Below are 23,306 nucleotides of genomic sequence, written 5' to 3' on the forward strand. Positions count from 1 at the left end.
ATAACATTCAGTACAATAGCACAATGAGTACTTACTGTATATCATCAGTATATTTTCTTATAGTATATTAAATTCCTTTAAGTGTCAGCAGTTGTTGAAATTTTTAATATGAGAATTGAATACTGATTAGAGTGATGCAAAGAAAAGGACAAAGGATGAAGGATGAAAGGACAGGGGGGGGTGAATGCATAACATGGAAAAACATTCCCACCCACACATGGAACACAGAGAGACCTGAACTGATGCTGCGTTAACAGTAAACACACACACGCACACACACGAGAGAGTGAGAGAGAGAGAGAGAGAGAGAGAGAGAGAGAGAGAGAGAGAGAGGTGAGCAGTGGACTAGTGTGTCTTTGTGAGAATGAGCAATTTTGTGTGTGTGGAGCAATTTCATGTCATCACAAAATCAATGCCTCATGCAAGCGGCAGTGTGAATATGTGTGTTTTGCATTATGTGGGCAGGCACATCTCAGATGGAATCTGAGATGAATGGGTATACTGATAGGGATATTCTTGCTGTGGACATTTATTTTCCTGCTCAACTATGAAGCTGATGTTTCACTGATTTGTATTTTCAGTCTGAATCATCATTATCCATCTTCTTCCACAAGTTTTGTTAGCTGTACCACTACAGGTGTGTACAATAATCAACTCAAAACTAGTCCTACAACTGAAGCACTGTACAAGGAAATAATAAAAAAAAAAAATCATCCTCTTGACATTTCCTAGAGAAAATAAAAGCTTGCTCAACTTGTCAAAGGGAAACCATTGCAAATAGTCTACGATACGAGATCACTGTTAATATTTAACAGTCTTTAAATCCCCAATGCGGACACCACATAAAATATTTCACAATGGTGTATAAATATGATGTAATAAGATACACTCCTGATCAAAATCTTAAGACCAGTTGAAAAATAGCAAGAATTTACATTTTGCACTGTTGGATCATAAGAAGGTTCTAAGTAGAGCTTCAAAATGAAAAAAGAAGAAATGGGAGTAAGACAAAAAAAAAAAAAAAAAAAAAAAAAAAGAGTAAGCAATTTATTGCAAACAACCATTAAACTGAAATAGGCTGTTCACCAGCTGATCAAAAGTTTAAGACCACAGCCTTTAAAAGCCCAAATCTTGGCAAAAATGTGGATTCAGTGTCATTTTCTGTCAGCTATCCACACTGTCATGACCTCCTGATGGCAAAGGCAAAAAAGCTTTCTTGTTAATCACCTCAAAAATTCATTTCGGCATACTTGATGCTAGTGTTTCCAGGCTAGTGGGAATGTTGCTCCAAGTGGTGAAGATGGCTTCACGGAGGGCATTTTGAAGCTCTACTTAGAACCTTCTTAAGATCCAACAGTGCAAAATGTAAATTCTTGCAATTTTTCAAGTGGTCTTAAAATTTTGATCAGGAGTGTATGTGTAGGGGAGCTGTGTGTTTGTGTGTGTGCACTGACCTCTGGGGCTTTCAGAGCGACCTGATGCCATCCCATCATCCTCATCTGATGTCACATCCACATCTGCGTCACTACAGTCCTGGATGCCTTCTGATTGATGCATTGATTCCTTGCTCTCTAGTGGGATATGGACCATGGGAGTGACCTCAGCCCCTGGCTGCACATAAGAAAGGAAAGGAAGTGAAGAAACTCAGTGCACTGATTTATTATGGCTCACAGGCAAGCCAACAGCAAATAGTGAACTATTGTTCAGTAATTTACAGTCCCCCTCAAGTCATTTATTAAGCCCCCACAAAGCCCCCAAAATAATCTCTGTTCATCAGTATTACATATACACATTTTTTCCATCAAAAAACATCCCCTCGCCAAGGGACAGAAATCACATCCTGTGACAGCCATGAATATTGTCCCATATTTGATAATCTAACAATGATTTTTTTTCTTCCTCATATGTCTTAGTTACACTAATATTGTTCATGTGAAGCAGCAGTTAAGTTGGAGAGCAGCAGCAACTTGACCAGCAGACCTGCTGCTAAAGATAAGCAATGCAACATCTCATCAGCTGACAGGACTGACTGTGACATGCCAAATCTAGCTGGCCCGGGTTATGTCTGCATCTCAGATTTTAAGGATGTGCACACACACCTCTAACTTCAGTAGAGGAGTGTGAAAACATGTCTCTAGTCACAAAGTTTGCACAGATAAAAGTCAGTATAGTGAAGATCACACATTTTAGGGGACATAAACATAAGAAAAACACATTATTGAGAGAAGGGGGACTTTATTTGAAATAGGTGGGTAGCCTATAAGTTTGAACAGCAGACTTATTATCAAGCAGTGTGAACCCCAGAAGCATGTTGAAAAATGAAGATGAATAACTAACACATTCCTCTCCCTCAACTACTGTGAAGATACCTGTGAACAAGACACCAATTGCTGATGATGTAATAAAATGTGAAGCCCTCACGACGTGATAATGATATGCCCAAATTTGTTTACACTTTATTCCAGAAGAGGCATAATCACTGAATAGATCTATCTATCTACCTCTATCAGCAACTGACGTTTTTTTTTTTTTTTTTTTATCACAAACTGTATGTGTAAAACAGTGAATACAGACTACTAATTTAGCTCGTATCATTAACAGTATAGACAGCTCTAAGTTAGTAGTAGAGAATGAGCTCAGTCTGTTAGCCTTACTGCAAAATTAAGATATCTTAGCTAGTGAGTTTGCAAATGAATGGAATGATCTGTAAAACACTGTTGTTACTGTTAGAAATGCCATATCAGTACGCCTATATATCAAACGTTCTTTTAACCACCTGTCAATTGTTTACCCTTTCCTTGTAGGAGTTTTTATCAAGCTATGCTGTACATCTTCTGCTTCCTCTGGGCATATCAAAGGAAGCGGAGGCAGGTGGCTTCATCCTTGGTGGGCAGTCTATTATTAAATTATATTTAGAGTATGTTATAGATCAGTGCTGAAGCCCCAACTGCAGGACTTGGGAATAAAAGACTGTTTGTACTAGGAGGCTCCCAGTGACAGACAGCAGGAGTCTGTGGTTGTCAACTGCCCGTATAAATTTGTAGAACTGCATTATAGCTTTGTATTTTTCATTAGTTTTTATTTTTCTTTCAATTTTAATTTTTGTTTTCAATGCAGTTTAGCTTCAGTTAGTTTCCAGAGTGGATTTGCTAGTTTCAGATTTGTTTTTGAATGTTTCAAAATGTTTAGTTTTAGTTTAGTAGTTTTATTAGTTTCAGTATGAGTTTTAGCTTTTTTTTATTATTATAATATGGGGGTGTTTGTCGGGGTCTTGATTTAAGATGTTCAGAATAGGTCTTACAATCCAAACGCAACACTTTGTGAAGGCAGTTGACTCCTAGACGTCCCAGTCCCAATAAACATCAGGACCAACACCCCATCATGCCACTGATTCTTGAGAATTTAGATAAATCATGTCCCACTAAGAAAAATGCTATTTCTGCTGGAAATTTACAACATTTTAATGAATAAAAAGAATCAAGGGCATAATCAGGGGGTCCTTTGCACATTTGTAAGGTTCTTTTATAGGTTTATTTTTAATTTGTATTAATTTAATGATTATATGTTGGCCCGTGGCCTACAAAACCAGTTGTCCTCGGATAGGAGATAATCATTTCAACTTGATTAAAACAACAAAAAGTAATAATTTCATTGAATAATATCTTTACCACAAAGAGTACATCATAATATGTATTAAAAACTACAAATGATGAGTTTTGAACAATATTTACTATTATTTTGTGGTTGCTCAAAATGTGTCCCAGATATTCGTCACCAACGTCAGATATATATTTAAAAAATAATAATTAAAAAAACTACAAGGTCAATTACATTCCTGAGGAGCCCTTTTCAAACCTTCAGCTCTACTGCATGCTTCAAGACCGCTCAGGCTCCTGGAAGTTTTCTATTTTCTCTTAAATCTCTTCATATTTTTGGACACTGCTACTGTCACAACCATAAATTGTCAACACCGTCACTTCTGTATAAAAAATATTAGATTAGATTATGGAATAAATGTATACTTTTTAAGAAGAGGTCTGATGCAGGTAGCAACAGGGGGGAAACAAGCTGGCTAATGTGAACAACTCATGCTTATCATGTGAAAGAGCAGGTTTTTGTCACCACCGTGAAGTCTGAAAAATGCTTATAACAGTGCTCAGGATTGTTATTTTTTGTACCAAATAGTTAAATAAAGTTGTTAAGCAAGAAGCCATTGACTTGAGTGGTATAAATTTTGGAAATGTATGTTGTAATGAGGCCACTGTCACCACCGTCACATTAGTGTCACCACCGTCAGAGGCAGTTATATTGGTTTTAAATGAATATTCTTACAATATGTTTCTTTGGTGCTGTTGAGTTATTAAAGTAATAGTCTCTTTAATACAAAAATATGTTTTTCAAATTAAAAAAAAAAAAACATTACGGTGACGGTGTTGACAAAAACAAAGTAGCCTAATAACTGGAAAAACCTATTTTATGAAAAAAATGCAAAATGAGGAGGTTGCACCGGTACATTGCTGAACAGCCAAGACCTTGGCCTATAATGATATACCTTCAGATTTTGTAATTTAAAGCACTTTTTTTTTTTTTTCAAAATTAAAACCTGTTTTATCCAAATTCCCAAGAATCAGTGATGCTTGTTGTGCTCACACATTTGACCAAACTGACAAAGACGCTTTCTGTATATTTTTCATTTATTTTAGTTAGTTGTTTAGTTAGTTGGTACACGATATTGTTTGTTAGTTTTCATTTTTTATAAAGTCTAGTTATTAATTTAATTTATGTTAACTAAAAACTAACATAAATACAACATAAATTTTCACATCTAGTTTTAGTTTTTAAGTGTTTGTTTTTTGTTAACTGTAATAACCTTGATGTGAAGCAGGATATTGCAGGAAGCAGGAAAAGGGCATGGAGATCAGCAAAGTTTCCTTGGATAAATTAAGCTTTTCAAAAAACTAAAAACAGTTATTACCAAAGAAGATTGCTCCACCAGCTGGTGGGAGGCTGCAGCTGCAGGGCTGCTGACCTTCATGTGTCGGACCTGCCGCTCCAGCTTGGCCCGGGCCTTCTCACTGTCCTTCAGCCGGCCCTCAGCATCCCGCAGCCTCAACAGCTCCTCCTGCAGCAAGCTGTGTTGTCTCTGGAGCAAGGCCAGCTCTCCGATGGCTGACCCTGCACTGGTCTCACCCACAACACCATCTCGCCACTGGGATCGCCATGCGCCTCCACCTGCAGCCAGAGTCATGGCACCCTCTGGTCGCAGGAGCAGTTCCAAGATGGAGTCCTGTTTGATAACAGCACCCTGTAGGAGGCAAGGAATGAGTCACACCTTCAGTTTCAACTTGGTTAGCAATGGTCAAGTTTTTCTTAGATGATTCTACTTCGGAGCTGGTATACCTCAGTTTTTCAACTGAATATGTTTAAATCTACACTGTAACTGCAGTAACTGCTAGCAAATTGCATCAAATAACTACATCTTGAGAACCCTAGGGCTGTGGAATTCCAGTTTGAAATGCCATGATACGCAGATTTTTTTTTCTAGCAAGAAGTCAGAATTTGACCTCTCTGGAATGCAACATTAGATTTAGTGATTGAGTGAACAATAATGTTGTAGCTATACATGGCTACAGATGTGTAACAACCTACTAACCTGGAGTGCATGGAGGTAGGCACTGAGATTCATCAACCTCTGACAGATCTCCTGTAAAACCGAGGCAGTTTAATGCAGGAGTACATCCTTTAGACTGAAATCAAAGGCCAAATTACCCCCCTCTCCTATACACACCACACACACCAGTCTTCAACAAACTTGATCAAGTAACCTTACCTCACTTGGTATCTTGTCTTGACCGCCACTGTGATCCTTTAAAAAAACATAAAAGAGGAATATTAGAGGAGTGTTAGAGAAACATCTTTTTTGGAAGAAACAGAGGGTACCCCTAAGAGTACCGTGTGTTAAGTAATTATTATAACTTTACATTTTTTTAAAAAAATACTTACTTGAATAAAATGGCACTACTGGAATTACAGATAACTGCAGATCAGGAATAATATAAGAGATGCTAACATACTATAATATAGTATTCTGATATTACAACATAATAACCATAATATAACAAATTAGTAAATAATTAAATTAATTTAGTGAGGTCAAAACAAAAAACAAACAAAAAAAAACATTATGATGATTATAATCATGATGATGCATCATTTAATAAACTACTTCCCAATTTCCCACCTGGGCCCGTTGGGACCTGTTGGGACCTAACAGGCTGAGATAGGGTCTGACAGGTTCTGACAAATATTTAGAAATGACATTCAGGTTTGGGCTGGATTCGGTCACATCAGCGTCATTTCAGTGTAAAATGATGGACTTAATGTCTGTTCTGAGCAACTTCCTGTGTAGTGCTGGACCTTATGTGACGACACTGAAGGCAACATGTGCGCTATCTCAGGCAGTAAATGTTAATTAGTGATAGAGGACCAGCAAAATCTTGGGCTCGGGTTGGGTTCGGACACAAAAGCAAGAATGCCTGTTGGGTTCAGTTTGGGCTCCGTTATTATGCTCTTGGGCTCAGACTGGGTTCAGACAAAAATATGCAGCCCGATCCGCACTTTATTAGCCTTAAAGCACAAGAGGCAGGAGATGAAAAAAGTGTATTAAAACAAGCAGTTCTTCAAACCAAATTAATCAACACTGTACTGTACGGAGATAAACAGCTGCTAATTAAAATTTTAAAAAGTCTGACCTTTGTTGCAGGGGATTCGTGACCTCCATTGACCAACAGTTCCTGACCATCTGCATACAACACAACAAACACAACAGTCATTTAGCCATGGGTTCTGGTGGCATGGCGGTAGTTTGATTGAGCTCCCTTACAAACCCTCCTGAAAATGTACAATGAAGTTTAATTACATAGACTGGACAGTGGAAATGTACGTCACAAAGATGGATGATGCTGGGGTCCTCTCCTAATCTCTCTCTCTCCCTCTCTCTCTCTCTATCTCTCTCTCATGCCCACAGACGGTTGCCCGTCTCTCTTCTTTTTTTCTGTCTTCTCTGTCTCTCCCTTGTTCCTCTCTCTCTTCACTATTTCTATCTTCTCTTTCCCCATAATTGAGGTGTTTAAAATTGCCACTGGCATTGAAATGGACATTAAAAAGAAGACAAGAAGAAAGATCTATGGCCTAGGCCCAAGAGAGACAGGACTCTTGTTTTTTTTTTTTTTTCTCCTCCTTCTGGTGTGTGTGTGTGTGTGTGTGTGTGTGTGTGTGTGTGTGTGCGCGCGCGCGCGTCTGTGTGTGTGTGTGTTTGTGTGAGTGCGGAAGGGAGTAGACAACTGTGGGAGTGATCGATGATGTGTGTGTGCTTGAGCATGTGTGTGCAGGGAGGTAGGTGAGAGGGTGGAAGATTGATGTGGTGGGGGGGGGGGTATGTGATTGTTACTGTCTAAACAAAAAATGAATTGTTGTTGATGTAAACACTTATCCATTCCTACTTAAAAGGAAACTCTAAGTTAGGGGGGAAATATGTTTGAGAAATTTGTGCAAAGAATTGGATGTTTAGTTTAATTTTATGAGAACACCCCACTTGACCTTTTTTCTCTTTTTGTTTGTCACTACCAGATATATGTACTTCAATTTGCCTCAGAGTTAATGAAAAAGAATAAAGAGGAACTAAGCCCTAAATAGAATGTTTTTTGTTTTGTTTTGTTTTTTTGGTCAGTAATAAATACGCATACATTTGAAGGGGGATAGGGGCACATAAAACAAGCTGACACAATAGGGTATGTACATGCTTACTTTGTGGGCTGATACCTGGATCATACAGATATTTACAACATCAGTTACCCGAGATACTACCTAATATGGGGGTGGTACAGATGGAACCCAGGCTTTTTCTGTTTATTGTCCTCTGTATGTTTTGTTTCAATGTCCCCTTTATTATTTTATGCCCAAAACGGCTCCAAGGCTATCACACTGACACATACTCCACTCATACTCCTACATACATACATACCCACTTACAAACATGCACTCATAGCAATAACTATCTACACTTTGTAGGATTAAATTAAATTCTGGAGTGAGTTAGGGGATTTTGTCAAAAAAAAAAATTGGTCGCTTCCCACAAAATTACCGGTGTCACTCATTCCAGAAATGCAGGATCCTTACAAGTTGTATCTCATTGGAAAGAGGACGAATCAGGCTTTACAACGGTATAAGATACAACACTATTGGGTATAAATAAAGGGGAGAAATTATAGACTGAAAAGCGGTGCAGAACTTTTTTTGCCTAGTATATATATATATGTGTGTGTGTGTGTGTGTGTGTGTGTGTGTGTGTGTGTATGTATGTATATAGCTATATAGATAGATAGATAGATAGATAGATAGATAGATAGATAGAAGTACTTAAACTAGCACTATATGCAGATGATATAATTATTTATTTAACCTAGTCTGGGTCATATACAATTTCTTGGTATATGACCCAGACTTTCATCCACATAGAACAGATCTTAGAATGCTGGGCCAGGAAGGGATTAATTTTATACTCATAACTCTTCAATAAAAATACCCCAGAGACATATGAAACGCTGGCTTCTAGATATGGTTTAGAACAAAAACAGTTTTTTAAATATCTTCAAGTAAGAAGCTGTTTCAAACAGAATGCAGAAGGGGAGATAGGGAATGAAATATTAGCATTTGTTCCAGTAAATAGAAGAAAAAGCACCATAAAACTTGCAAGTATTTACAGAAAAGTGTAACACTTATGGAAAGTAAAGCACAGAAACTATGGGAGAAAGAACTATGTGTAAATATTTCAGATGAGGTGTGGGAAGATTCCGTTAAAGAAAAGTTTAGAGTAACACAGTCTAAACATTGGAAAGAGTATGCTTTGAAAATAAGTCAAAGATATTTTATTACACCAGATAGATGTAAAAAAACAAAAAAACAAACAAACAAAAAAAAAAAACAATCCAAAAGAAGGTACAAGTTGTTGGAGAGGCTGTGGAGAGAAAAAAGCAAACCATACCCATATACTGTTTACATGCCCAGCAATTAAAGCGTTTTGGCAAGAGGTAGCAAGAGATATTAATTATATTATTGAGATTAAGGAACCACTCACTCCTGAAAGCTTTTTGGGTATTAACACAAACCTCAAGATTAACGGTAGGGACAGTGATATTTTTAAAATGCTTATACTGTTATGCTTATGCTATTGTGTTGTACTCATGGTACAACACAATACAGTGCTGTATTGATACAGTGCTGATTTCATATTTTTTGCATATTTGTCACACTTAAATGTTTCAGATCATCAAACAAATTTTGATATTAGACAAAGATAACCCAAGTAAATATAAAATACAGTTTTTAAATAATGATTTCATTTATTAAGGGAAAAAGGCTATCAAAATCTACCTGGCCCTATGTGAAAAAGTAATTGCCCCCACAAGCCACACCCAGGCCTGATTATTGCCAGACCTGTTGAATCAAGAAATCACTTAAATAGAACCTGTCTGACAAAGTGAAGCAGGATAAAAGATCTCAAAAAGCAACACATCCTGCTGCGATCTAAAGAAATTCAAGAACAGATGAGAAACAAAGTAATTAACATCAATCAGTCTGGAAAGGTTTACAAAGCCATTTCTAAGGTTTTTTGACTCCAGTGAACCACAGTGAGAGCCATTATCCACAAATGGAGAAACCTTGGAACAGTGGTGAACCTTCCCAGGAGTGGCTGGCCTACCAAAAATACTCCAAGAGTGCAGCTACGACTCATCCAAGAGGGCACAAAAGAAGCCAGAACAACATCTAAAGAACTGCAGGCCTCACTTGCCTCAGTAAAGGTCAGTGTCCATGATTCAACAATAAGAATGAGACTGGGCAAGAATGGCATCCATGGGAGAGTTCCAAGGCGAAAACCACTGCTGACCAAAAAGAACACAAAGGCTAATCTCACATTTGCCAAAAAACATCTTGATGATCCCCAAGACTTTTGGGAAAATATTCTGTGGACTGATGAGGCAAAGGTTGAACTTTTTGGAAGGTGTGCATCCCATTACATCTGGCATAAAACTGACACAGCATTTCATGAAAATAACATCATACCAACAGTCAAACATGGTGGTGGTAGTGTGATGGTCTGGGGCTGCTTTGCTGCTTCAGGACCTGGACAGCCTGCCGTAATTGATGGAACCATGAATTCTGCTCTCTACCAGAAAATCCTGAAGGACAATGTCCGGCCATCAGTTCATGACCTCAAGCTCAGGCGCACTTGTGTTATGCAGCAGGACAATGATCCAAAATACACCAGCAAGTCCACCTCTGAATGGCTTAAAAAAAAAAAACAAAATGAAGGTTTTGGAGTGGCCTAGTCAAAGTCCAGACTTAAATCCAATTGAGAAACTGTGGCATGACCTTAAACAGGCCTTTCATGCTCGAAAACCCTCCAATTTGGCTGAATTGAAACATTTCTGTAAAGAAGAGTGGGCCAAAATTCCTCCACAGCGATGTAAAAGACTCATTGCCAGTTATCGCAAACGCTTGATTGCAGTTGTTGGCACCAAGGGTGACACAACCAGTTATTAGGGTTAGGGGGGCAATTACTTTTTCACATAGGGCCAGGTAGGTTTGGATAGCTTTTTTCCCTTAATAATCTAGTTATCTTTGTCTAATATTAAAATTTGTTTGATGATCTGAAACATTTAAGTGTGACAAATATGCAAAAAAAAAAAGAAATCAGGAAGGGGGCAAATACTTTTTCACAGCACTGTAGAGCAAGTGCTAGAAATGGAAAAACTCACATTAATAGTTAGAAACGCTATAGAAAACTGGAATAAATTTTACCCTGAACTTACAGTAAGAAAAATAATTGATCTCTCCAAATCCAGAGTGTAGATAGATATGCTTACGCATAAGCAAACACGCACGTCACGCTCACACATACATACACACACACACTTACATTGGAGCCCCTCTTTTTTTTTTCTCTCTTTCTTCGGATGTTGGTGTGTGTTTTGGTGCTGTGCCCTTTGTTTCTCCCCTCTTTGTATGTATTTAATTTAAAAGCACAGAAATTGCAGTGCAAAAGAAAAGATTGTGAAAGATTCTGTGATTGAAAGAAAAAGCACTACAATAAAGTATGTAAAAAGGCCATTTAGTGCCTATCCTGTTGACAATTTTACACTACATCTAGCTGATATTCAACATTTAACCCTCCTGTTTCCTTAAAATTTAACTATTTTTTTTATCAGTTGGGGTCAGTTTGACCGCAGTAATTTAAACCCCCAGATAATGATTTTAATCAAAATTCTTACCCAAGTTTATGTGTCAAACCTGTCTTGTTGACTACCTAAGCAGCCCCCCACCCCAAAATCAAAGTTTTTACGGGTTTGGTTCTTGCGCTATTCCAGTCGTGGTTATGTTACTAAAGCTCTGGTTATGTTAGTACAGGTATACTACTACATCTGTAGTTACGTTAGGACAGGTATTTACTGCGGGTGTGGTTATGTTAGTACAGGTGTGGTTGTGTTAGTATGGATGTCGTTATGTTACTACAGGTATTGTTGTGTTATTACAGGCATGTTTCTATAGGTGTGTTATGTTACTACAGGTGTAGAGATGGGATTTGATAAGATTTTAGTGATTCCGATTCCATGATCGAATCTGCTTATTGATTCAATTCTTTAACGATTCTCTTATCGAATCTCACTGGGCAAGGGGAGGAAAAAAATGTACAAATGGGTTTATTTGTATTAACTTTCTTTTATATCATTGTCTTGTTAAAATGCCACCACTCCTGTCCATCCAAATAACTTTTACACAACTACATTTGAGTGTTCAAATTACAGAAATATTTATTAAATAACGGTACAAAATGGTACAAAACAAATATTAATTTTAAAAATATAAAAAATTTTAAAATAAAAAAAAATATTTCCGTTGATAGCTTAAAGGGTATTGCGTACTGATACCTAGCCCTACGGCGTATACAGTATGTATAAATAAATACATTTTAAATAACTTTAAACAAACCTAATGTATAAGTGACCCAAACACAAAACTGACATTTTACAAAAAAAATCTGAAATTCTAATGTAGAAATTAAAATCCAATAACACTTTAACATTACTAGACAATGCTCCTTCCTTTTTAAAAGGGTATATGAGCTGAGCTGCCAAAAATAAAACCAGTCCAGCAGTGACAAATTCAATCAAGTCAGGAATTCTAATGTAGAAAAATAACAGTTTAACATGTTACTAGACAATGCTAGCTTTAGCCGTGCTAGCTTTGACCGTGCTAGCTTTGGCAGCACTCCTGCTGCTGCTTGGTTGAGATTCATTAATGTCAGCGTCACTCCGGAGCGTATCGTAAACGTCACATTCCTGCAAAGTAATTGCATGCTGTGTGGGCAAATGTTTCTGCGTGCGACTAGTACTTCACCCCTTTGTCGAAATAGAAGTTTTGCAAGCATTGCAAGTGGCTCTGTTGTGGTCTTTCAGCGTAGTATAACCAAACTTTTTAACGCCTCTGCCTTGACGCCATGCTGACTCTAAAACAACGCAGTGTGCATATGACGTTACAGCGCATGCGCAGCGGACTCGATAGTGGAATTGTTAAGCATTTCGGCAAAGGAGTCCAAGGATTCGGACCACTGAGAACCGGTTCTTGTTAAGAATCCCATCCCTATACAGGTGAGTTATGTTACTACAGGTGTGGCTACGTTACTATAGGTGTGGTTATGTTACTACAAGTGTGGTTCTGTTTCTACAGATGTGGTTATGTTACTACAGGTGTAGTTATGTTACTACAGGTGTGGTTATATTTGGTGAGGACCCTAAGGCAGAGGGAAGTTTTTTGAGGATTATAAATGTCATGATATATTCTCTTAGTGTCATCTAAAACAAATGTGTGTAAAATGTTTTATCCAGGTAAAACAGCCTGGGATCAAATTGACCCCATAGAAACATTAATGTGTACAAAATGTGTCCAAGACATTGAAAACACATCATTACATTAATTTTATATTTACCCAGTGGTGCAAATTAAATTAGAAAAAGTCATTAAATATGATGCAAAAAAAAACAAACAAAAAAAAAACAAAACAAAAAAAAACAAAAACAAAAAACAAAAAACTGTTAATCAAATATTTAGAGATATTAAACATTTAATGGGGTGACACTGATTGCAAAGATAATAGGAGGGTTAATTCTTCATGACATTTTTGAGGATTACAGCATTTTCAAAAATGTAGTTTGGCATGCAGATATATTGGGTTGGCTAATAACTTAATAAGTAGTTTTCAGTGATAATAACTTTTATACTACTACTACCACTACTATGATTTGAAGAGAAGGTGCATTTCTTATTTCAGAGTGAAAAGTTTAAATCTAACATCTAAAAGCTAGGCATTTAAATATAGGGATCAGGGCCCTCACATGGCACAAAATGCAGGCTCAGAAAGAGAACTTGGGGCAATATGTTGACTCACTGATAACTAGCACTCCTGTGTGGTTGTGGTAGCAGGGCAGAGGGATTTCCACACTGGAGCCAAGAAGGAGCTCACTCAGTCTGTCCACTAAGAAAACAGAAAAAACAACAGACATTCAATATTAAATGTTTGAATTCCTTAAATGTTCACTATGGAAGGGCATAAACATCACCCTGAAAATGAACCCACACGTGTGATTGTTTTGCAAGATTTAAATCTTTTAAAACAATTACACATTTGCGTTGCATTTCAAGATACTGAATTTTGTGGGTTCATTTTCAGGATGGTGTCTATGCAGTTTCATATTCACATTATAAGATATATAAAACAATGTACTAATTTGAATACAATATTTGAAACCTGCACTTGGCCAATAGTATCCTGTCACTGAGTCTTTCAGCCATGCTCTCCTCATGGTCATCATTTCAGTGGACTTTGTTTTAATTACATGGAATGTCCTTCAGATATCAATGACAGACAATTCAGTGTAGCATGTATGTGCGTGAGAGAGGTGCATGACGTCCTTAATTCAGTGCCACTGACTGTCTACAGCTCTCAGTCCATTATCTAGCACACCTGTAAATACTCTCTTAGGATTGTTTTTCTTTTCATTGTACTGTATTATGAGGCAAAAAGCTACCTATTTGGGACTTAAAAGGGATTAAATCAAACCATAACAAACATTTTTACATGTGATCAAATGTGTTACCCTCAGCTGTAGCATCCAGGAGGAATTTCTCTGCCCGGGGAGCCTGAGGTGTGTCAGCCCTGAACAGGTAACGTGTGTTAGGAGGGGGTGGAGACTCTTGACCCCCTCTCACCTCTGCCAGCTCACAGAACAGAGTCACCCTCTCCTGTAGGAGCTCCAGCAACTCCCGGTCCTTCTGCTGGAGATCAGCTGTGGTGGATTGGTAGGTTGTTATCAGGAGAATTAACCTACCATTAAACTAACACAGACACATAGGCACACCTCATCATCTCTTTGCTAGGTAGCACACTTATGTTCTCCCCTTGTTAAGAGCCAGCTGTGCTGCCAGTCCCTCTTGTATTTCCATGCATCATTCTTTCTTTCTTTATTACTGAAATGGCAAAAAAAAGACAGAAAGAAAGAAAGAAAGAAAGAAAAAAAAAACTTGAAAATTTAATTTTTGACAATTTTTCAAACTAGATGGACACTGTTCATCTTGCACCCTGGTGGTAAAACATGAAATACAACTATACCAGAAAAAAAAAACAGTTCCAAAGAAAAAACCTGAATCACTGACATACTGAAATGTCATGGCCACAGTGTTAAAATAAATCTGCTCATGACTGCAAGTTTTTCAGTCCATTCATTCTACAAAAGGTTGGTTATTATTCATTCACTGCATGGCAGCTATGGATTTCTGTTTTCTAAGCAAAATGCTGTAGTCAGGTCAGGTAAAGGGGATACTTGGATTCAGAAATCAGGGAAAGGGGGTACTGAAGACAAAAAGGTTTGTGAAACACTGCAACTACCTAGATATTTCTTCTAGGCTGATAATTAAGTTCACATGAAACGTGGTGTGGTGAGTACCATCCCTAAGAAGAAGATAATGGAGCGCCCCAGGGCTGTGTGCTCAGCCCCCTCCTGTTCACGCTGTACACCCACGACTGCAACCCCCGTCATGGAGAGAACTCTATTGTGAAGTTCGCGGATGACACCACCATCATCGGCCGGATTTCGAGTTTTCATATCGGGAGGAAATCAACCATCTTGCAGAATGGTGCACAGACAACAACCTTCTGCTCAACGTCAGCAAAACCAAAGAGCTGATAGTTGATTTTTAGTTTTGATAGCTGAGGTGGAGCAAGTGAGCAGTTTTAAGTTCCTGGGAATCAACATAACAGAGAACCTAACATGGACTTCACATATCTCTGCCCTGGTTAAAAAAGCCCAGAAAAGGCTGTATTTCTTAAGGAAACTTAAGAAAGCAAAATTCCTACGCCAAGTTCTTGTCAGCTTCTACAAAGGAGCGATTGAAAGCATCCTGACTGGAAACATCACAAACTGGCATGGGATGTGCACGGCCCAGGACAGGAAGACTCTGCAACGAGTGATTAAAACTGCCCAAAACATCATTGGCACCCATCTACCAAGCATCAGTGATATCGGGGAGGTGAGGTGCCTGCGCAGAGCCAAAAGGATCCTAAAAGACAACACCCACCCCAGCCTGTTCACCCTGCTGCCATCAGGCAAAAGATACAGAAGTATCCGCTGCCGTACCACCAGACTACAGAACAGCTTCTTCCCTCAGGCTGTGAGACTACTAAATGCACCATCTGCACTCCTCCATGTTTAATAATTTTATTTTCTATACAATCAATTAATCAATCAAGAGGGAACCACACTTTAATTTCATTATTCAACCTGTTGTATAATGACAAATAAACTTCCTTGTATCCTTGTATCCTTGTATCCTTGTATAATGTTTGGAAAAAGTGATTCAGTTATTAACCGATGAACTTTTAACAGAACTTGGCCGAATAAAAACTTGCCCTTTACTCACTGACCTCCAAATACTCATTACCTCAAAATTCGAAGTACATTTTGAAGAATGTTCAGTGAGCATATCCACAAAAGCACTTTTTTGGACTAATGTTTACAGGTTGATTTTAGATCTAAATATGAGCATTTATTCCTAGATAGACTAATTTACTAAAAGTACAAAACTGTTGTGTCCTAAATGGTTATTATGGGCTTCAGTGGTGTTGCATTACAAACCATTAGAGGTTCTTGACTCATAAAGCACCTACAGTAGCACATTCTAGCAGCCAGCTAGTAATAAAATGTAAGAATAGACACCTTCTATTAATATTTTTTTTTACACTATGTGTTTGTGGCTCTTTTACATGTCAAGTCATTTTTAACTACCAGTACACAGGAAATGACTCTTGCTTTGATCAGCCTGTCAGCATTTGTTTTGATCTCGCAGTGATCTAAATTTATCCCTTACATAGCATAATGTAGTCGGTCGATTTCTAAAGTATCAAACAAACCTACGATGTACATGCACTGCAGGAGTGGGCGGTAAAAAGACACATTTCATGGCACATCCACTCCGCAAACAGTCTGCATATGTTACATTTTCAATGTTTCCAAGGTGTCACAATCCAAATTTAAGTGAAAATGAGTTTGAGTGTATATTTAGATGTAAAGAGCTGTATGTGGCTATTATGTATATTGCTTAATATACAATTGCAATAGCATACTGAATTAATAAATATCCACTTTACAACCATAATACATGCACAGCTTATCAGTGTCAATATAGCCTTCTATAAACATACTTAACATATTCTATTTTCACATCTTTATTGCCTTTAAAGATGAATTTAACCACCCAACCATCCACAAATTAACTGGTAAAAATATGAGACTAACTTTGTTCATTGTGGTTTCTGCTTTTAGTAAACAAGAGACAACCTGCTCCGGACCAGGTTATGTTCAGAGTTTCGTCTTAATATCGGCAAACATTGACAGGAGTAAATGCAGGCTTGGAGTTAGCCTCTAGAGTTACCCTCCACATTCTCATTGAGTTCTTAATGAAGGCTCCTAGGATCCTGTTTATGGAGTGCAGTTAGCTTTTTTAAACAGTGGGTGTGAATCATGTCAGTTTTGACACTCTTTCTTGGATGTCTGTTATTGTGATGGTTTGTGGTTCTTGTTCTGGGAGATCGCTGTGGTCTGCTCTCAGATGTGCCAGCCACTGAGCATTGGTGTTATGAGATTCCTCCTTCACCCATATGCTTTTCCAGTATTGTTCAGCTGGGTAGCCAGGGCTGTGAGCCTTTGTTTGGCAGTGTCCAGTGCCTCAGGTATTAGGTGTTGTTGTATTCCTTTTGCAGTCATTCATTCACCACTGCCCCTTTCCTTAGCTTGGATAGCTGGATAAGTTATCTCTGTAGTTGTGTTTTGTCATCACTCTGCCATGTGCTAGGTTTTGGTGAAATGAGATTCTCATCTATATAAATAGCTCTGGGGGGGGGGGGTTGTTGGAAAACAGACAGAGAGACAGCAAGAGAAAGAGCGATAACAAGGCAGTGATGGGTGGCTAGAGGACAGATGAGTTTTTCCACTCTGCCTGGGTAGGAGGGAGGCTTCACACTTGTCCTCCCACACTGAGAGGAAGATGGATGGTAGAGAAGAGAGGCTACAGACAATATGACTAGTCCTAGCCACGAAAACATCTATTAGTTTTGAATGAGCAGAATAAGCTATAACAGAAAGATTTAATCCTTCACGGTATAATTACACTGTATAGTCTATTTATTTTCATTATTTCACTAAATCTGCGTATTCCTAACAAATTAAGCTGCTTCAGAGGTCACTGTATGAAAATGCATGTGATGAAAGAAGGTGGACTAAAATGCTGTAGTTTTGCTGGTTAATAAATTATAACCACATGACTTACGGGAGGTGTCATGGAATCAATGAATCGCCCCTGCAACTCTTTGTACTGTTTTGCAAAACTGATTTGGTGTAACTACCAACATAGCCACAGACACAAGAATACACTGGCATTTCTTCTATTCTGACAGCATCCTGTATGTAAAAAGAGCCAGAATTAATCCTGCCTTGTCCAGGCAGGATTAATTTTACTAGAGGTCAGGACAAAATTTCAGTTCTATTGGTGCTTTGTAGGGGTGCAATGGATCACTAAAAAGGCGGGGACCATCGGTGGACAGCCTTTTTCAGGTCACTCCAGAGATATTGGATAGGGTTCAAGTCAGGACTCTGGCTGGGCCACTCTAGGACATTCACAGAGCTGTCCCTAAGCCACTCCTGTGTTGTCTTGGCCGTGTGCTTAAGGTCATTGTCATGTTGGAAGGTGAACCTTCAGCCCAGTTTGAGGTCCTGAGTGCTGTAGAACAGGGTTTCATTGAGAGTTCAGACAGAGTCAAGACCAACATGGTGGCGCAACCAACATTTGCGGTGGCCTCTACGAGCATTGACTCTTTAAATTGTACAATACAATCTTTAGCTTGTATATCTGATGTCAGAGGAGAATACAACTACAACCATGAGTTCCTGTTAAGTATCAGAAACTGCTGTAGGAGTCTCAACTCGAGTGTTTCATCCCTACTAAGTGGGCTTGGCTTGCTACGTCGGACTGCGAACACAACCGCGGCCTTGCTTGAAGCCACACTGACCAGGAGGTACCATTGTCAGCGCTGCGACAGGTCACGGAAGCAGGGGAGACGCGGAGGCGTTAGCACTCGGCTAAGAGCTAACCCGTTCAGACCAGCTCTCCCCACTGTCATGTTGGCAAATGTCCGCTCCCTGGACAGGAAGATGGACCATATAAATCTTTAGAGAGCTACACGGAGAGCACTGAGGGACTGCTGGTTGTATGTATTCACCAAAACGTGGATGAAAGACAACCTACCAGACTCTGCAATCGAGCCAACAGGGCTAATGCTACACAGAGGAGACAGGGTGACTTCAACCTCAGGTAAGCTCAAGGGAGGAAGCCTGGCCGTTTATATAAATGACTCATGGTGTAGAGATGCTAACACAATCTTCAAGCACTGTTGTGGAGTGGAGTTCATGGTAGTCAAGTGTCGACCTTTTTACCTCCCATGGGAATTCACAGCAGCATTTATTATTGCAGTTTATGTCCCTCCAAGTGCAGATAAGCAAATAGCTGTGATGGAACTTTACAATATTAGCCAACTGCAGACTCACCCTGATGCACTTTACATCATTGCAAGGGATTTTAATAAGACAATGTTTGATGAGTGTGCTACCTAATTTTTATCAGCATGTGGACAGTGCAACTAGAGGTAACAGCATGTTAGACCTTGTTTACACTAACATCAAGGAGGCATATAGAGCAGCCCCACTACCACATATTGGCAGTTCAGACCACCTGTCATTCTGCAGCCTACATATAGACCCAGAGTGTGACAAGAGTCAGTTGAAATGAAAAGCATCAGAGTGTGGCAACAGGATGCTCTACCAGCATTACAAGACTGCTTCGAGTGCACACAGTGGAGCATCTTCAGGGATGCTTCTTCATCTGGGGACTCTATCGACCTGCAGGAATACACAGAGGCAGTAATGGGATTTGTCTCTAAATGTATTGATGATGTGACTGTGGTCAAAACTGTGAAAACACGTGCCACACACAAGCCATGGCTGACAGGGGAGGATCATTCACTCCTGAGGACCTGCGATGCTGCCTTTAAATCCGGTGATGCTGCAGCATATAAGGAGGCAAGGAACAAAGTGAAAAGGGGGATCAGAGAGGTGAAAAAACAGTATGGGAGGAACTTGGAGAAGAACTTTGAAGACACCAGGGACACAAGGAGCCTGTGGCAGGGATTTCAGACAGCAACAGGCTACAAACCTACAGCCAAAACAGCTCAATGTAACAACCCATCACTCCCTGATGACCTCAACAGGTTTCTTTCCCGGTTCGAGGCCACCAACACCAGGAGTGCACAAAGGCTGACACCATCACCCACTGACCAGGTTCTGCAGCTTCCTGCCTAGAGTGCTAGGAGGGCCTTCTCGAGGATAAATCCTCAGAAGGCCTCCAGACCAGACAATGTACCAGACCATGTCCTAAAGAGCTGTGCAGATCAGCTAAAGGATGTCTTTACAGACATTTTTAACACCTCTCTCCGTCAAGCTGTAGTGCCCACCTGTTTCAAGACTGCCATCATAGTTCTAGTGCTCAAAAATTCAAATCTCTGCTGTCTAAACGACTATCGCCCTGTTGCCCTAACTCCAGTTGCCATGAAATGCTTTGAGCGGTGTGATGGACCACATTAAAGACCCCATGGCTTGAAAAATGCAATTTTCGTTGTTTTTGCGTGATCGGGAAGGTCTTGGAGCCACATAAATACTGTCCCATACATTACACCTATGATAAATCGAGAAGTGCACACAGCCTGTTTTTTGAAACTGTCCCTGTAAAACGAGCGGATTGCACTTCCGTTAATCCTTGACGTCAAGGACGGTGACTACGCCCACAGCGCCTCCATCCCCAGGCAACAAACTACCAAGCTAGCGAACTTAGCCAGTCCAACTTCATTCCCTGGCCAACAAGCTCACAAGTGAGCAAACTTAGCCAATACCCCTCTGCTCCCAGGGCAACAAGTTCAGAAGATATTTACAACATATTTAACCAAAATATCTTACCATTCTGAAACATCCTGTAATGAACAGATTTGAGGTGGTTCGGTGTCTCCTGCCGTCTGTGGTCCGGGATCGGAGTCAGGCTCAAACACGTAAGGTTATATAACATCACGCTCAGGGTCCCGGTTTCATGGGTCCCGCAGGGTTTTAGTCCAAATTTGCTCGTCTGTTGGGCTCATTTCAGCGCCGACTGATTTATCAACCCAACACAATACAATGCCGGCTTCGTCTGTGGTTCGGGATCAGAGTCGGGCTCAAACACATACGGTCGTATAACATCACGCTCAGGTCCCGGTTTCATGGGTCCCGCAGGGTTTTAGTCCAAATTTGCTCGTCTGTTGGGCTCATTTCAGTGCCGACTGTTTTATCAACCCGACACAATACAATGCCAGCTTTGTCTGTGGTTTGGGATCGGAGTTGGGCTCAAATACATATGGTTGTATAACATCACACTTGGCAGTAGCCATGACAATCTTACATAAAATGATAATTTGCTTTTGACAAGTTTTCAAGTAGTTACTGTATCTCGTTGGCTCTGTTTTTCTCACTCAATATGGCCTCACAATATGGCCGGGCACTACTGTTTACATCCCAGAATGCACTGCGCAGTGACATCGGTTGATTGGCTCGACCATATGTCACTCAGAAAACAGTCAACGGAAAATGGAAAGAAAATGGTCAGCCAATCAGTGGAGAGGGGTTGATTCTCTCTTCTGATTGGCTAAATGGACCGTGCTGTCAGCAGACCACAGGTACTCAAAACCACAAATACATCTTGCTAGTGATATCAGCAGTTAAAATAAAACCCTGGAAAAGTGTACACTATGGGGCCTTTAAATCCCACCTCCCTGTCAGCATGGATCCTCTACAGTGTGCATACAGGGCAAATCAGTCACCATATCCACCCTGCTCCACCTTACCCTCACTCACGTGAAAGACAAGAACACCTATGCTACAATCCTGCTAGTTGATTGCAGCTCGGCATTCAATACAATCTTGCCACAGCAGCTGGTTGAGAAACTGCAGTTGCTGGGAGTGGGCACTAGCACCTGCAATTGGGTCTTGGACTTCCTAACAGAGAGAAGGCAAACTGTCAAAATCAGCAACAGAACATCCAACACCATTACAGTGAGTACTAGATCACCACAGGGATGTGTTTTGAGTCCACTTGTTACGGTCCCCTCCTTTTTCATTATCATTCATTCATTGCATATTTAATACATTCGCTGCCTTGTTATTTTCTGTTCATTATGGTGAGTTTTCTTGGTGTCAGTTGTATTTTGTGAATGACATGGCGTCACGGCATCCGTCACGGCATCCCCGGGATTCCCTCCCTCCTCCTCAAGTCCACGCCCTCCAGTGCTGTTTCCTCCGCTGCCCACCTGCTGGTTGTTCCGCCTTTCAATTGCCGCTGGGCCAATCCACGCCGGACAAATCATCCCTTCCCGGCTCATAAAAGCGCTCCCATGACAGCCACCGGTGCGGCTGTGATTTACCTTGAGCAGTCCGCCTTTGTCCTTGACTCTGTACTTTGTACTTGTACTTGTACTTTTGAAATTGGTGATTTGTGTAACCTACACGTGTTCTTTTGTTAGATGTTAACGCAGTGTTAACTAGACAAGATTGTAAACTTCGGTTTAATCGTTTTTTGAGTGTTTGACAATCTTTAGCTAGTGGGATGCCTCTGTTTTGTTAATTGTGCACTTTATTTTGGTATCAGTCTTGTTTTGTTTTACTAGCCACTGATCTTGTATTTTTGGCTGTCTTATGGTTTTGAGTGGCGGCCCCAACTGTAAACTGGTTTTTAAGCAGGTAAGTGTAGAGTAGCCTAGGTAGGCTCTTTTTGTTTGGACCAGGTAGGGTAGTATTTCTTTTTTGTAACAGAGTAGGCTAGTGTGGTGTGTATATTTTGCACTGTGTTGTGTATCCACTGCCTTGTATTTCATTTTTGTGTCCGTTATTTACCCCAACTCACTACAAATAAACGGCTGTACATGCCAGTACAACCACCTTTGTTGCTTCCCTTAATATCCCTAGACATTTCTCATCTTTAGGGTTGTAACACCACTACTCTTCACTTTGCTGACACATGACTGTACTGCCACTTATAACACCAATCATATAATTAAATTTGCTGATGATACTACCGTTGTTGGTCTTATCAAAAATGGAGATGAGTCAGCATATAGGGATGAGGTGGAGATTATGATGACTTGATGCAATTCCCACAACCTCTCTCAACACAGGAAAAACAAAGGTGATGATTATCAACTTCAGGAAGGCTGAGACTACCCATCACCCCCCACTAATCATCAGCGGTTCTGTTGTTGAGAGAGTCCAGAGCACCAAATTCCTTGGGATCCATCTCAGGGAAGACCTGATCTCCAGAGACAACACCACAGCTGTAGTTAGGAAAGCACAACCACGTCTTCACCTCCTCCGTAGACTGAAGAGGACAGGCCTCTCCAAGTCAGCCCTGACTGTGTTCTATCGTGGCACCACCGAGAGCATCGTCACCTACTGTATCGCTTCCTGCTACGGAAACAGTAGAGCAGAAGAGAGACAGAGACTGAGCAGAGTGATCAGAACAGCAGAGAGCATCTGCAGAGAGCATCATTGGTGTCCTGCTGCCATCAA

General features: G+C 40.0%; 1 protein-coding gene across 2 annotated transcripts in view; it reads right to left on the reverse strand.

Annotated features, from left to right (window-relative positions):
- The window catches only part of arhgef2a (Rho guanine nucleotide exchange factor (GEF) 2a), a 236,014-nt gene that overhangs the window by 24,549 nt on the left and 188,159 nt on the right, over window positions 1–23,306 (reverse strand). For both annotated transcript variants that reach the window (XM_030063618.1, XM_030063619.1), the window contains 7 exons: window positions 14,214–14,402; window positions 13,505–13,591; window positions 6,753–6,802; window positions 5,831–5,866; window positions 5,654–5,704; window positions 4,976–5,305; window positions 1,455–1,611 (listed from right to left, as the gene is read on the reverse strand). In XM_030063618.1, coding sequence (XP_029919478.1) covers window positions 1,455–1,611; window positions 4,976–5,305; window positions 5,654–5,704; window positions 5,831–5,866; window positions 6,753–6,802; window positions 13,505–13,591; window positions 14,214–14,402 — 900 coding nt within the window. The remainder of the gene's footprint in view (window positions 1–1,454; window positions 1,612–4,975; window positions 5,306–5,653; window positions 5,705–5,830; window positions 5,867–6,752; window positions 6,803–13,504; window positions 13,592–14,213; window positions 14,403–23,306) is intronic.

This window comes from Myripristis murdjan, chromosome 11 (genome assembly GCF_902150065.1).
Source record: "Myripristis murdjan chromosome 11, fMyrMur1.1, whole genome shotgun sequence".
In the NCBI taxonomy this organism is placed as follows: Eukaryota; Metazoa; Chordata; class Actinopteri; order Holocentriformes; family Holocentridae; genus Myripristis; species Myripristis murdjan.